The following is a 14,011-nucleotide window of genomic DNA, read 5'->3' as shown; positions in this document are numbered from 1 at the left end:
AGTCCATTGTGGATGAACACAGTACTATCCTGGTGATGAGCCATGGAGTAGATTTACTCTATTTGTGGGGTCCCCCACCTGTGGGCTGGACTCATTGCGGGGAGGGGAATCTAAGCTGAGAGCCTCATTAAGATCCTGGTGATTCTAAGTGAGTAGCTATCCCTGGAAGAGCTAATGGGAAATCTCCCAATGGCTGAAGTGATAGGGACTGTGCTTAGTTTCTTGCCTGGAGATACACCCACCAGTACAGTCGAGATCCTGGTATCAATAAATCGAGCACCCAGCTGCTCTATAACTTGCTTTGTCCCTTAGATCTCATGGAACTACTGATTGCCTAAACCAGGACAGTGAATATTCCTTTATTTCCCTTGCTCCAGATGCAGATGGCAGAGTTGCTGGTGTCCCATGGGGCCAGCCTGAATGCCAGGACGGCCTTCGATGAGATGCCAATAGGTGAGTTTGAATTCTCTCTCTCCCCTTTGTTAGGGTATTTCTGATCTTAGCTAAATTACTGGGATTTCTCCAAACAGCACAGAGAAACTGAGGAGCCTGTTAGCCTGTTGGGATTGAGGTGTGAAATTTTCAAAAGCACTAAACTCTGATTTTTTTTCAAGTGACTTAAAAGTATAAATCCCAGGGAAAGTCAATGGGACTTAAGAGCCTAAGTCAGCCCAGCCTTTTTGGTGTAAGGGTCACGAATATCATTTTTACAACCCTGAAGGGCCACCAGTCTATCAACTCATAACAAATATATTGACGTACACACCATTAAGGACTACAAATCACTACATATTTAAAGTAAACATTTTGATGTTACTGTGTTCATTTTTACATTCACTATTTTACACCTACAAATTACTCGCAGTCAGACAGAGCACTAGTGTAGATGAGTGACTGTCACTACACACTGAAGCACATGGCCTGGCAGCTAAGTCACGGTGGGTAGCCTGCTAAGTGCAGGCCAAACCGGAAGACACTGATTTTTAGAGTCCAGCCCCTCCTCAAACGTGGTGGGTCCTGGCTTCTCCGCCAGCAGCCTTCCCCACTGCAGCCAAATGGAAGGAGTTCAGCGAGGATCTCCTGTCCTCCTGGCTGCAGCAGGGAAACCACATGCATCCTGTAGCCCTGTGCGTTCCATCTGTGTCCCTAGGCAGTGACTCCCTTCTGCAGCCAGGGGGATGGGAGATCAGTGTTCCCCTCCCTCTGGCTCTAGCAGGGACCCAGTGCGTAGGGATGAAGCAGAGCGCTTTGCCGTGCTCCCTGCTATAGCCAGAGGGAGGGGAGCGCTGATCTCCCACCCCTTTGAATGCAGCAAGGAGCCTGCACCGCTCTTGTAGCCCTGTGGCAATGAACCCTGCCTGGGTCCTTAGGCAGCAGCTCCCTTCTGCAGCCAGCGGGAGGGGAGCGGCTGGCCACTTTTGGGCCACGGGTTGGGAACCACTGGCCTAAATGCCTAAATGTTACCTTTGCTCTTGAAGAAGAGGAACTTCTCAAGCATCAGCCTCTTCTCCATACACTCCTGCCCACATGGTCTCCCCATAGGCAGCTCCCCCTCCCCACCTGCCCACAGCAGAAGTGTGAATGTTTTTCTGCTTTTAAGGGTCTTCTACACATACTCTGTGCAGCCCGAAGAATGTGTTTTGTATTACCCTGGCTTGCTGTGGCCAGATTCGAAGCCAGTTTGGTGTGGAGTGGGAAGGGGTGAGGTAGGGAAGTCTGACATCTCGACTTCTAGTGTCTGCTTTTAAGAGTCCTATCCCTAGCTGCTGACCCTCCGTCATTGTGTGTGACCTGTGATGCATTTCTCCATCTCCAGTGAAGAGAGTGGTTCTTCTTTGAGTGATGGTCCCTATGTGTATTCCACATGTAAGGTGCGCATGTGCACCATGCGCCCGAGTCCAGAAGTGTTTCTTAGCCGTATCCATTGACCCGCAAGTGCGTAGTGCGTCTTCTCGTGCTCCCAGCCGAGGGTGAAGGTTGACACTTCTCCAGTTTCCTCTTACTGCCGCATGGCCTGAGTTGGAAGATAATGGATACCTACCTGACAGGAATTGGCTGTCTTAGTTAACATCTGTAGAGTTGTTTGAGGTCCTAGAATGAAAAGTGCTACAGAAGAGCAAAGTGTTTGCTCCCAGAGCTGCATAGGTTCCATCCATTCTTACAGCTTTTGCGGGATAAGGAATTATCACTCTGTGTCCACAGGGACAGCAACTGGTGATAGACATAGGTTCTCAGAGGCTTCTTCCTTTCCCCATAGACTGTCCATGTGATTCCAGGGCTCACCCCACATTTTTAGAATCTCCAAATATAAAGCAGTGGTAAAAACATCTCTTTCCCCTTTGTGATGTGTGGGACAATGCACTGCACAGAAGTTAGAGATGGTTCATCAAGTCCGTCTCTCTCTGGCCATTGCAGAGCTAAAATCCACAGCTTATTCTCCATTGCTTTTTTCCAGTCCTGTTTTCGGTTCCTCAAACAATGCTGCTTCTACTAATTCCCTTAGGGACTGGCTTTCCTGTTCTGCTCCAATTTTCCTTCTTAATTCTATTCCATTATCTCTACCAAAATCTGAGGGGTGTGGAAAGCAAGAAAGCACAGCTTTGAGGGTGGCAGAGGAGTGTCTAATTATGGTAGTTATCATATATGCTCCCTCTAGGGTCCCCTCTCCCCGTTCCATTCAAACTGAGTATATCACATTAGTACAGCCCAGCTCATGGCTTGGTTTGGTTTGTGTGTGTGCCCCTTAGACTTGTGTGAAGAAGAAGAGTTCAAAGTGTTACTGCTGGAGCTGAAACACAAGCATGACGTGATCATGAAATCTCAAATGAGGCACAAGTCCTCACTCAGCCGGAGGACTTCCAGCACAGGCAGCCGAGGGTGAGTCCAAAACCAATCTTCCTACATCTTGTCCCGCTCTAGACTAGAGAGTGCCCTTGCTGCCTGAAACCTGAAAGCAGAATATCCAGTATTTAGAGTAACCAGAGACCAGCCTGTCTGCTCTGAAGTTCAGTGGATTCTCCAAAAGGCTGAAGCTGGGCCAGTTGTCCAGTGAGGGTGGGTTTTTTTTGAGATTATGCTGCTTCTGGAAAGGTAGGCACCATGATGCAGTAGATCACAAGCTTCTGGTTTCCCACCTCCTAAATCATTGATATTTGAAAAGAGGATCTCCGGCACCATAGCTTTAATGCCTGGAGATGTGGGGAGAGGTGGATCTATAGCAACAGGCAGCATAAGGACAGAACCACAATACTCTTCTGCAAGTTGTAACCGAAAACGCTGTCTACCTAGAATATTTTTTCTCTGTGTACATTAGAGCAGTAGTTCTCAAGCTGTGGCCTGCAGATCTACACTGGACCAACCCACAGGTCCTCTCCTACAACCAAACAAATGGATAAAGCTCCAGGGAAGCTGGCTGGAAAGCTGGTCTACTAGCAGAGCTGTATGTGAAATCTCATCTTCTGAGCCCAAATCCTCTGAAAAATTCCTTTACCCTTTCTGTGCTTCCCTTTCCTACATGTAACATGAAGACCGTGATCCCTACCTTAATTCATGTTTGTAATGTGCTCTTAGACACTGATGGAAGATGCTGTAAAGTGCAAGGGAAGAAGTGAGAGGAGCTATCATGTAAGGAGAAGCTGCCTCACTGTACCATCTTGCTAAAGCCTCTGCTCCCTGCTTCTCTCCTTCAGGAAGGTGGTGAGGAGGGCGAGTCTTTCGGATCGAACCAACCTTTATAGGAAGGAGTATGAGAAGGAGGCTATTGTCTGGCAGCAAATGGGGGCAACAGAAGAGCAGAGAAACTCAGGGTACCCTGAAGAAATAAGGGAGGCTCGATCTGACCAAGAAAACACAGATCCGGTAAGGAACCAAACTAACATTCTAGTTTCCTATCAAAATTCATGAGCCTCAAACCAGAAGGGGCATGTTAGTTATGGTTACTTGGGCATTATGGTGAGGGTGCTGTGTGAGCACGTAGATTATGTTAAAGACAACGTTATGCTCACACAATTAAATACAGGGCCAGATTCTGATCCCAGCTATGCTGGTGTAAATGAGGTGTACTGCCCTGGAAATGAACGGAATGATGCGGGATTTACAACACAATAAAAGAGGCCAAAATCTGGCCTCAAAAGTCAGGCAAGTGCAAAACCTCATGTTCTCGCATAACAATGCATATTTTATGTACATTTAATAGATAACTAATCAAAGATATTATGTAGGTGCAATGTGGGTGGGCCAATGTTTCTAGAAGAACTTGATCTTGCACTCTCTGTTCGTCTGTATTTAATTCAGTTACCATTGTGGTGTTCTAACACAAATTTTTTGCATTTAATTGCCTGGGTTGTAAAAAAGAAAACAAATGTGAAACTATCCTTCTCTGTTAACATTTAACTGGTCCCAGTTAGGCTTTGAAGTTCACATGTTAATGAAATAATAGGACTGTGGGATTGGTAATTTCATCCCTTTGCTGCTACTGTTTGATACAGGAGCTGACTAAAAGGGGCTGGCGCGGACTAGGAAGCTATGGAAGGGATGGCTTAGACACTGGAAGCTGCTTCTCTTTAATGTTTTCTCATTACAGAATTCAGTGTTGGAGAAGTCTATGCTCCTTCCGGAGTTAGCAACCAAAAGCACACAGAGTGACTCTGAATCCTCTCTCCAGAATGGACTCCGGGGACCTGTCAGCACTTACCAGTATTTGGTTTCCAATGGAGATGTCTGGAAAATGCACATAACTCCAGACTGTAATACAAGCCAAGCGCTGCCCTATAGCAGCCCCAGTGTCCCTGACTCTCAGCAAATCTGGGGTGGCTACAAGGAGCGCAACCATCAAACTCTATCTGAACTGAAGCGGCAGCGGGCTGCAGCTAAGCTGCTCAACCACCCCTTCCTCAGCACCCACTTTGGCACCAGTGTGAGTGGGGCAGTTGAGAATGGGGGCGAGGCCAAGGAGCACCTGATTGATTCCAGGACTTCTCCCTATAGCTCCAATGGGACTTCGGTTTATTACACAGCATCCAGTGGTGACCCCCCTCTCTTGAAATTCAAAGCTCCCATGGAGGAAATGGAGGAGAAAGTGCATGGGTGCTGCAGGATTTCCTAGTGTCATCCACGTCTCACCTCAGAGGAGACTAAAAGTGGATGGCCAGGTTAGCGTTATTACTGAGGATGGGCTGTTTCCCTCCCCACATGGGGGGAACTCAGTTTAATTACATAGGACTTGACTGTGCCAGCCTCATTCATCTTGAATAGCACCTTACCCTGCCAGTAACCCCACTGCGATCAAATGAGTAAGGCTGGCCAAGCAAGGCCCATAGGGGGTAAATGGACTATACTTCATCGCATGCAGTAAAAAAAAGCTACCACACTCTTCCTCACTGCCGTGTTCCGAAACTTGGCGGGAAGGAGGGTACAGTGGAGAGCTCTCCACTCCACGCTGTGAAGGGTCTTTGAAAGGCAAAACCATCTGAATTAAAGTCCTCCCTCTCTGAGCCTCCTGCTGAGAGCCACTAAGCTTCTGGAATGTGACACACTGGGCCTGCCTCTCGCTCATGGATGTGATCGGTATATTCCCCGAGAACGTGTGGTCGAGCCCCTGAGTCTGTGCAAACAGACCAGGGATTGTGACGGCAGACTTGGAGTCTTTGGTGTGTTTCATTTGCTTGCGCAAAGGTGAGGCAGGGTCACATGGCCAGAGCATGTACTTTGGGAATTTGTGTGAAGGCTGCATTATGGTAGCCCGGTGTGTCCTACTCTAATTGAAACCAGGGGCTGTGCAGTGCCATCAGGTGTGAAGCAGAACTCCTCCTGCAAATCCAGTAGAATAAACTCCCGTAATGAACTGCTGAATGAAAGGGTCAATAATGGAATGGAAACAAATTACTTGTATTACTGAGACCCTTAGATTAGTGAAATCCATTCAGTTTTAACAATCTCACCTTCCCCGTTGGTGCTCCTTGTTTACTCTCTATGCTTCTTTCAGCTGAAAAACTGAATGGTCTTTATTGCTTTCTGGCTCTCTTGCACTAGCATTGTGCTGTTGCATTTGGGTTTCCAGAACCACAGAGCTATGTTTAAATTAGGAGGAAAGGGAAAAGAAATAACTTTCTTCCACTATAAATGGCATGGAAATATTTCTAGTCTCACTAGGTTTCAACACACCTGTGTGTGAACCTATGTTCTTGGGGCTAAGTCGCCTGAGCATCTAGATATGTAAATGCTAAACTGTTGCTTTTGATTGTTGAGCATCATAGTAAGATGGAAACTTTTTTACATTTTTCTTAGCATTCCTGTGTTTTTTCAGATCCTATGCTGGGATCATCATCAGCAGAACAGTAGCTGCCAGCAAAAGGCTCAGAAATAAATAGTTATCTTGTATGAGAGAGAAAGTGGCTTCCTTCACTGAGCGAAAGCCATCACCCAGCACCATGCAGCAGTGAAGTTTGGAATGATCTAGTGAAGCACAGTAGCTGATGGGATAGGAAGCCAACACCAGCGTTTCAGAGTAGCATGCGTTAACTGTGTGCCAGACTGTTTGAGGAATCTGTAGCTTGGTGTAACAAGGAGTGTGTGATTGGCAGGCCAGTTTCTGCTTCCTGAAGGGCAGTTGCAGAACACTCACCTGAAAGATAGGAGCAGGGAGACACTATCTATCAGCAGAGCATGAGCTCTGGGGAATTGGACACAAGAGTCCAGAATAAACAGGTAAAATATTCAAAAAATGTTTTAAGTTGCATCTGCAAAATATTTGTCTGCACAAAGGGGCCATTGCACACAGTTCTGTGTCTGTGAATGTTTGTCTTGTAGCTGCAGTGGTGGCCCCAAACTTAAAAGACATAGGCTTGTTTGGGTTCCTGACACTGCCTTGAGCCATCAATGTGTAGAATCCTGCTCACAGCACTGTATCTGCGCTCCAACTAAGCATCTGCCATTGACCACGCAACTTCCATCCATCTTACTCTCTTTCTGGCTGCTGTTTGAGAGCAATACTGTATTCCCTTCTGGTAAGGGACTTAAATGTATCTTCTCCTTCTCTGACCTTCCCCGCCAACATCTTTTCAACCTTTTATGGCCTAGAAAACAGGAGACACTGGCATAAAGATAAGGCAGGACGTTAGGGAAACCACTCCACAACCAGAAACGTTACCCCGTCTCTACAAAGGTGACTAGCAGTGTGTTAGTGAGATGTGTATTATAATGAACAGGGGCTTTTTGACAGCGGTGGGAATCAAGAGTTGCACTATCCTTATATGGGGGAATGGGAGCAGAGGGAGCTCCACTGTGTACAAGCATCACATCAGGTGGTCTTGAGCGGTCACGCACTCCTTGCTTTGTTTACTTTAGAGTGGAATTTGATGTTGCACTTTTTTGAATGGTGCCTGTGTCTGAAGTGCCATATCCTGGTGGCACTGGGATTTGAGCCGATCTCGCCCTCTGCTGGAGAAGGCTGGACATTGCACATACCGTATCTGCCCTTCAGGTGGTGGAGATGGGCATCTGGTACCACAAGAAAAGAAGTGGTGCCAAGGTGTATCGGCAAGTCTTGGAACTTCCTCTCAGGCTGATGCTTTCATATTCTGGACTCTGACAGTCCACTTATCTTCCCTTTCCATTTTATCCCTAAATTAAGAGAATTTTGGCATAGGGAATAGAAAGTCCAATCAGATTTCAAAAGGTCTGTTATGGTGAAAGCATCTTTTCCTAATGTATTTTAATAACATGTACCCAGTCACTCTTCTCCATTACCCCAGGTATTCTGCCTGACACTTCTGTTCCATTTCTAAGGGGCCTACCTGCTATTCCTGTTCCATTTCCTGATGGAGCTCCTGCCTTGGAGCTCCACTGTGGCATTGTTTGAACTTGTATCGTTAAAAAAAAAAAAAAAAAAAAAAAATCCTCTAAGGTTCTTGGACCATCAGGAAGCTTAGCTCCTTTTCTCTCAATTTAAAGAAGTTGAGCAGATAATTGGAGAGTCCCGTGCATCAGAGGTGACTGTGTTGGAATGTGTATGTCAGTCCAGGGGTGTCATATGATTACTCAGGGTTCCAGGGAATGGAATACCTCAAGTTTTCTGAGATGGTGTTAACAACTGTAGCCTTGATCTGGAATGAGGGTGTTACTCTTTTTTACCAGCTCTTGAATTTCCTTTTTTTATTTACCTGGGAGAAAGTTCAGATTTATTCTCCTCACACCACTCAAGTGTGAATCGCTCTGGAGCAGAATTAGCCTGGTGCTGCTGCACATCGACTGTAGCTTGTGCAAAACTTTGAACAATTGTTAGCTGTCTTCCAGTGATAGATGATGTCAGATCCTGAACCTGTTCCTTCTCACTTACACCAGCCATAAATCAGAAGTGACTCCAATGAAGCCAGATTATACTGGTGGCAATGAGAGGAGTTTTGGGCTTTACATCTCATTCTGGCAAATGGAAAACAGACACTTGAATGCAATGGAATTACATAGTTTGCGGGTTGCTTTAATTGATGGTGGTTACTACACTAAAGCAGCATGAACCCAGTGTAATTTAGACAAATAGCTCTTATGCATCAATATGTCATCTCTGTCTAATGTAAATCTCCAAGATTTCATTATTTCAGCTAATACTGTGATATCTAACTAAGCAACAATGGCTTTATTATCACTGCGGTGTGTGGAAGAGAAGAGATGCTAAGTGCTCTAGATTGCAAAACTATTCCCTTAATTGGACTGCAGTAACACTGTAACCATAAAATTGGCCTTAGAGCTGCTTAATGTAGTTATTCTAGCTGTGGGGCTGTAAATATGACCTTGGTGATAACTTGCTCACTAACTTTCTGATGGGGGTCTAATAGAATGTAATTTATCTCCACTCAGAAGGGAGAAGAGCCAGGGTAGTGATGATCTTTACCCACCATTGGTGGATAGGATTGTGCTGGAGGAGTCTGGGAATGGGACAGTCAATCTAGGATCCTTTCCATGGCTACTTAAGGATGTAAATCCATTTGATAGGTTTGGATAAGTTTTCAAACAAGGGTGTAAGGGACTTGCAGGCTAGAATGCCCAGATGGCCATGGGACACCGGCAGGGATACACAAGCAGGTGTAGACAACTTAAATTTGTGTGTGAAGTGGTGATAGTATGCACCAAATTAATAGTTCTGAGCACAAAATAGGGACTTAATCCACCTCAAGGTATTTATTTGGTAGATGCAAATGCAGATTTTCATGGATAGGACAGATACACAGGCACTTTGGTAACTATATTGCAAGTGCCCCCCTAAAAGAATATGGTCCTTATTATTTTATAAGAAGCACTATAGCTACAGTAATGATGCTAAATCCTGTAATATCTAGCACTTGGGGACCATTCCAGTAGGATGCTTTGATTATTCTGTGGTGTGCAATAGCAGACACTCAACTACTTCATTGGAGACTTTAATACCACTAAGAAGCTGCTGAGAATAGAAATCATGTCAAGATTTGCATGTCTAGCACTTAGGTTAGCAGCAAATTTTTCTTCTTTTAGTGCTCTATTCTTGGCCAAACCATTCAAGCTCTGCTCCCCTAAAGCCTACGCAGTTGTCTGTCCTTTGATGCAATCCACTCCTTCGTGCGTATTTCCCTATAGGCAAGGGCAGCCTGGCTGTGTTAAAATCTGAGTAGCAGTGGGGAAGCAGGTCAGACTCTAACTTTCTTAGACATGAGTCCAGGGTGTAAATTTCAGATCCACCCTTCCCCAAACTTTTTAGGAGGTTGAATCTAGTGACCATCCAGTTATTAGTCACCACAGCCTTAGTGCTGTGCATGGGAACAACCTTACTGCATGTAAATCTTCATGATACACTGGGGCCCTAGTACTGCTAGCAAGCTAATGAAGAGTTGGAGGGATCTTTAGCTGCCCGTGCTGAAGGACTTTCTTCAGATGCATAATAGTGCCTGGGAGCAGTCTCTGCCTGCTCTTGATCCAGTCAAGCAATACTCATAGCAATTGACAATTAATTGTTAGAGATGGGCTTGAACCATGAAGTTTGGATCTCATTTCAGACCTAGATCCAACCTTTTCCCTTTGAGGTGCAGAAATTTGTTGTCCCAGTCAAGCTCCTAGAGAAAAACCTCAGTTTGGACCTGGATCTGAATTTCCTCCAAAGTTTAGGAAGATTTGGGTCTAATGTTCTAGCTTGGGCCCTCATGTGATGTCACACAGGCAGAGGATCCCCTGTTAGGGAAGGAGGGGGTTGATGGTCACTGGGAGAGTTCTGATAAATAGCAATAATGAGACAGGGCAATACCCAGTGGGTACAATGAGTTCTCTTAATGCAAAGGGGCTATTCACTGATAAGTTTGCAGGTAGATGTGAACACTTATAATTCCCCAAATGGTACTGAGCCTTATTCTTAGCACACTTCAGCTTGATGTTGGGCATTTGTTCCTCCAGCCTTCTGTGTTGGAAACACCCTCAGCCATATAACTGCAATAAGAATAGCTCACCTGGGGAAGCACTAGAACTATTCTTTAGCAGATCTCAGTGGCTTAATTGGTGTCAGTCTGCTTCAAGGTATTCACCCTGTCTCTGGGTATATCTGTGTTGGATAAAAAGAGCTAAGTGCATGAGGCTACAAGAATGTGGCTACTCAGTACAGCTAGCTTAAATTGTTTTGACAAAATGGCTTTTCAGAGGAAAATCTTTTTTCAAATTTTCACTTCCTATGAAATTTTTCAATTTGAATTGCAGATTTTTGTTTTGCTTCTTTTGTTCCCCCTATTTCTCTTCTCTGCTTTTCCAGTGAGAGGAAAGAGATGGAATTCCACCCTTCCCCACCCCCCAAAATGTATTTGAATTGAAATAAAACAGATTTTCAGCAGCCCTGTGGTACTTGGAATAAAAGTATAAAGAGTTCTAGTTTTATTAGTTTGGGACCATAGTCTAACTTTAGATGTACAGCATCATGAGAAGTTGGTTTAGGTTAGCTGGGGGAGGACAGGGGAGGAGGGAGTGTGGAAGGTTGTACTCAGGCCTGGCGTACACTTGAGTTTCAGCTCTGGCCCTGTCCAGTGGCAGTGACTTGATTCTAGATCTGGTGCCAGCATTAAAATCTTTATTTTTCTAGCTCTGACATCCTGGCGCAAGGGTTATGAGCACTAAATGCTCTTGCTAAAGTATTATCTTACTAGTAACTGGCTAATTTATAAGTGAAAACTTGTGTAAGGTGAAAACTTCAGGTTAGCTTTGGTTTTCTTGGGTCATATGGGTACAAAATGAAATCCAAGTCCTTGTGTACTTTAACAGATGATGTTGGCACATCACGTTCTCGCCTTCAAAAATACTACAGTGTTGTACAGTAAGTGCCCAAATACAATGGTAGTATTGCAAGATGTAGTCCATTACTCTAGGACACTGTAATTTTTCTAAGGCTGTAGAATGGGATTTGGAGTTACTGAGAAGTCTCCAGGCCTGATCCTGCTGTCTTCTTGCAGGTAAAGCAGTCAGTGAACTTGCCTACAGTTGCCTACATAGGAAGAATTTGGTTACAGCTGTGTCTGCTACTGCAAACTTAGAGCTTGTCATTCTTCACTGTTACAATTCTATCAGTGGTAGCAATGGTGGAGGATCTAGTAGAAAGAAGAGTCAGGCATTTTAGTTCTGTTGTGTTCAGTCTCATGCCTGATCCCTGTCTACACTATAGCCTTCAGGCACCAGAGGAGAACAGGTTTTCAAATAGCCAGTGTAAAGGCACCCTCATCAGACCTTATCTGACTTCTCAGCATCTAGACTGCAAATTTTTGTTTTACCAGGAGAAAGAAGAATTAAACTAACTTCAATGGCATCTGTAAGCCTTGTGCAGCTAGGTTCAGCTGCTGCATATCCAGGACATGTCAAAAGGATGCCCAGCCCTCTGCAATAATTCATGACTCCATTGATCTATAGTAAATGCTGTACAAATAAAACTTGACAAAATGTATTTTATGTGAAAAATAATGTAAGAGAACTGTATATTGTATTAGCAGCTTTGTGTATAAAATGGCATTTTGGCAATCAGAGTAATATATTTAAAACTTTTTAAAAAAAAGGATATTTGATATTGTATGGAATTAACTTCATATTGCTACTGTATGTATGAAGAGATGGTTTCTTAACATGTTGAAGCAGTGCATTTAATCTCAAACTGTATGTAAATCTCATGCCAACAGGATATGTATGACAGTATTAGCATCTGACTTCTCAATGTCTTTAATAGAATGATTGAATTTTTTAATTTAAAAATATATATTAAATTTCTTTTGATAATATCAGGGATTGCAGATGGGGTCTCCATTTCCTGTTTTGATGTGTTTGAAGTCTATGGCATCTGACTTTTAATATACTGTGTGAAGTGTAACTAAAAGTGTTTCCTCTTCTGATGCAGCCATGGACTTTGCCAACATAATCTGGCTGGCAGAGCTAGGCAAGTGGATAAAATGCAGTGATCTTAAATCAACAGAAGTGAGTTTAGGATGTTGGGAACAGACTAGTATTCAAGGCCGTGGTCTGGTGTCCTTGATTACCAGATTCAAAGTTGCATGGAGCTTGCTCACTAATTCTGTACACGCAGTTGCCACAGGAGCAAGGACTGCTTTCATAGATCCTCAAATACCAGGAACTGTCACCCTTTTCTTCCACAATTGAGGACTGAGCAGTTACATTTGACCCTTTAGTCACCTTCAGGTTAGATTGCTGCAGCTCTCTTTACTGGGGCTCGAGGGGAATTATCATAGGTGTGACGAGCCCTCCTGTAATAAACAGACCACTGTGCAACCCTTCCACTGGTCCTTCATCAATTCCACTGTCTATTTGCTTCAGGAGAGGGGCTATTATAGCTCTCCAGGTTTGGGAACATATCTTTGCAGAGAGAGGATGAAGGAAAGGAATTAAGTTTCTTAAGCCTTGTCTAAATGGAAGTTTTACCAGTTGTACCAGTAGAATGCTCGATATGGACACTTTTTTCAGCATGGCTTATACTGGAAGAAGAGCCTGCACCCATTTACACCTGTATAAATAACTGTGCGGTGTAGATAAACCCTGGTGTGTGGAAAGCTGTAGATAGGTTGGTTTAAGATCACTGTATTTCATCCACCTAATTTTCCTCAGTGTTTCATCATAGCTAAAGCTTAAGCCCTTTCTTTTCTCCTGACCTCCTCCCCTACCGCTGCTGAATGCAGCAGGCCCATAACATGGGATGGGCATCAGGGATTGTGGATGCTGTCTCTTCTTTGCCCCTATCCCTCTTTTCAGGTGGTCTGGTCCTAAGCAATCGACCCGCTCCCGAGGTGTTTTCCCTGGTTTATAAAGACAGGCTCTGTCTCCTGTTAAACATGGCCCGATAAATAAGGAGCTTCCATTATGTAGTAAAAAGCAAAACAGGTCTGAAAACAGTCACCCAGTCCACATTTCTTAGGGAATAGGAGTGGGGGAGGAGGAAGGAGAGGGGTTAACTTTTCAATTAGCACTTTTCGAACAACTCCAGTAATGAAAAGCACAGAGAAAATGGCTGGAGCGAGAGAGGAGCCCGGCCGGTAGAGGAAAGCCTGCAGCCCAGCAACAAGAGAGGGAAAACGCGCCCGACTCCTCCCCGCCCAGCCCCCTCCCGTCCCACGGCAGTGCTCGCGGGATCGGGACCCAAACCTGGCTACTCCGGGCTGTTTGTTGGCCCGGCTCAGGTCAGCGCAGCTGGCTCAGAGCGCGTCCCGGCAACGGTCGCTCGGGGCAAGGGTGAGTGATCGTGCCACTGGGCCGCAGCCGCCACAAGGGGCCGGGGGAGCAGCAGCCTCCGGGCACGCACTGAAGCCGGCCCGGCGGGAGGAGGAGGGAAGCACCGGCTGGCAGGGTGGCCTGGCCGGGCAAGTTAGCCAAAGACATTCAAAAGCAGCCAGCCAACCACAGCAGCAGCCCGCCCCGCGGCAGGGGAAGGAGGGAGGAGCAGCTGCTTTCCCAATCCCTGGCGGCGGCGCGGCCGCTTGTTTGGGTTCAAACTCCCTATAAAAGGCCTGCTGCAGTT

At 45.3% G+C, this 14,011-nt stretch overlaps 1 protein-coding gene across 1 annotated transcript in view; it reads left to right on the top strand.

The window, feature by feature from the left end:
• The window catches only part of PPP1R16B (protein phosphatase 1 regulatory subunit 16B), an 87,301-nt gene extending 74,836 nt beyond the window's left edge, over positions 1-12,465 (top strand). Inside the window, exons 8-11 of the mRNA XM_067554408.1 lie at positions 378-453; positions 2,748-2,877; positions 3,690-3,858; positions 4,583-12,465. Coding sequence (XP_067410509.1) covers positions 378-453; positions 2,748-2,877; positions 3,690-3,858; positions 4,583-5,104 — 897 coding nt within the window. The 3' untranslated portion in view covers positions 5,105-12,465. The remainder of the gene's footprint in view (positions 1-377; positions 454-2,747; positions 2,878-3,689; positions 3,859-4,582) is intronic.
• Positions 12,466-14,011: the final 1,546 nt, after the last annotated feature.

The sequence above is a fragment of the Emydura macquarii genome, unplaced genomic scaffold (genome assembly GCF_026122565.2).
Source record: "Emydura macquarii macquarii isolate MOO-44397 ecotype Brisbane River unplaced genomic scaffold, CSIRO-AGI_Emac_v2 contig_1483, whole genome shotgun sequence".
Lineage (NCBI taxonomy): Eukaryota > Metazoa > Chordata > Testudines > Chelidae > Emydura > Emydura macquarii.
The sequence above is the reverse complement of the archived record's forward strand: the minus strand, read 5'-3'. Positions and strand labels throughout refer to the sequence as shown.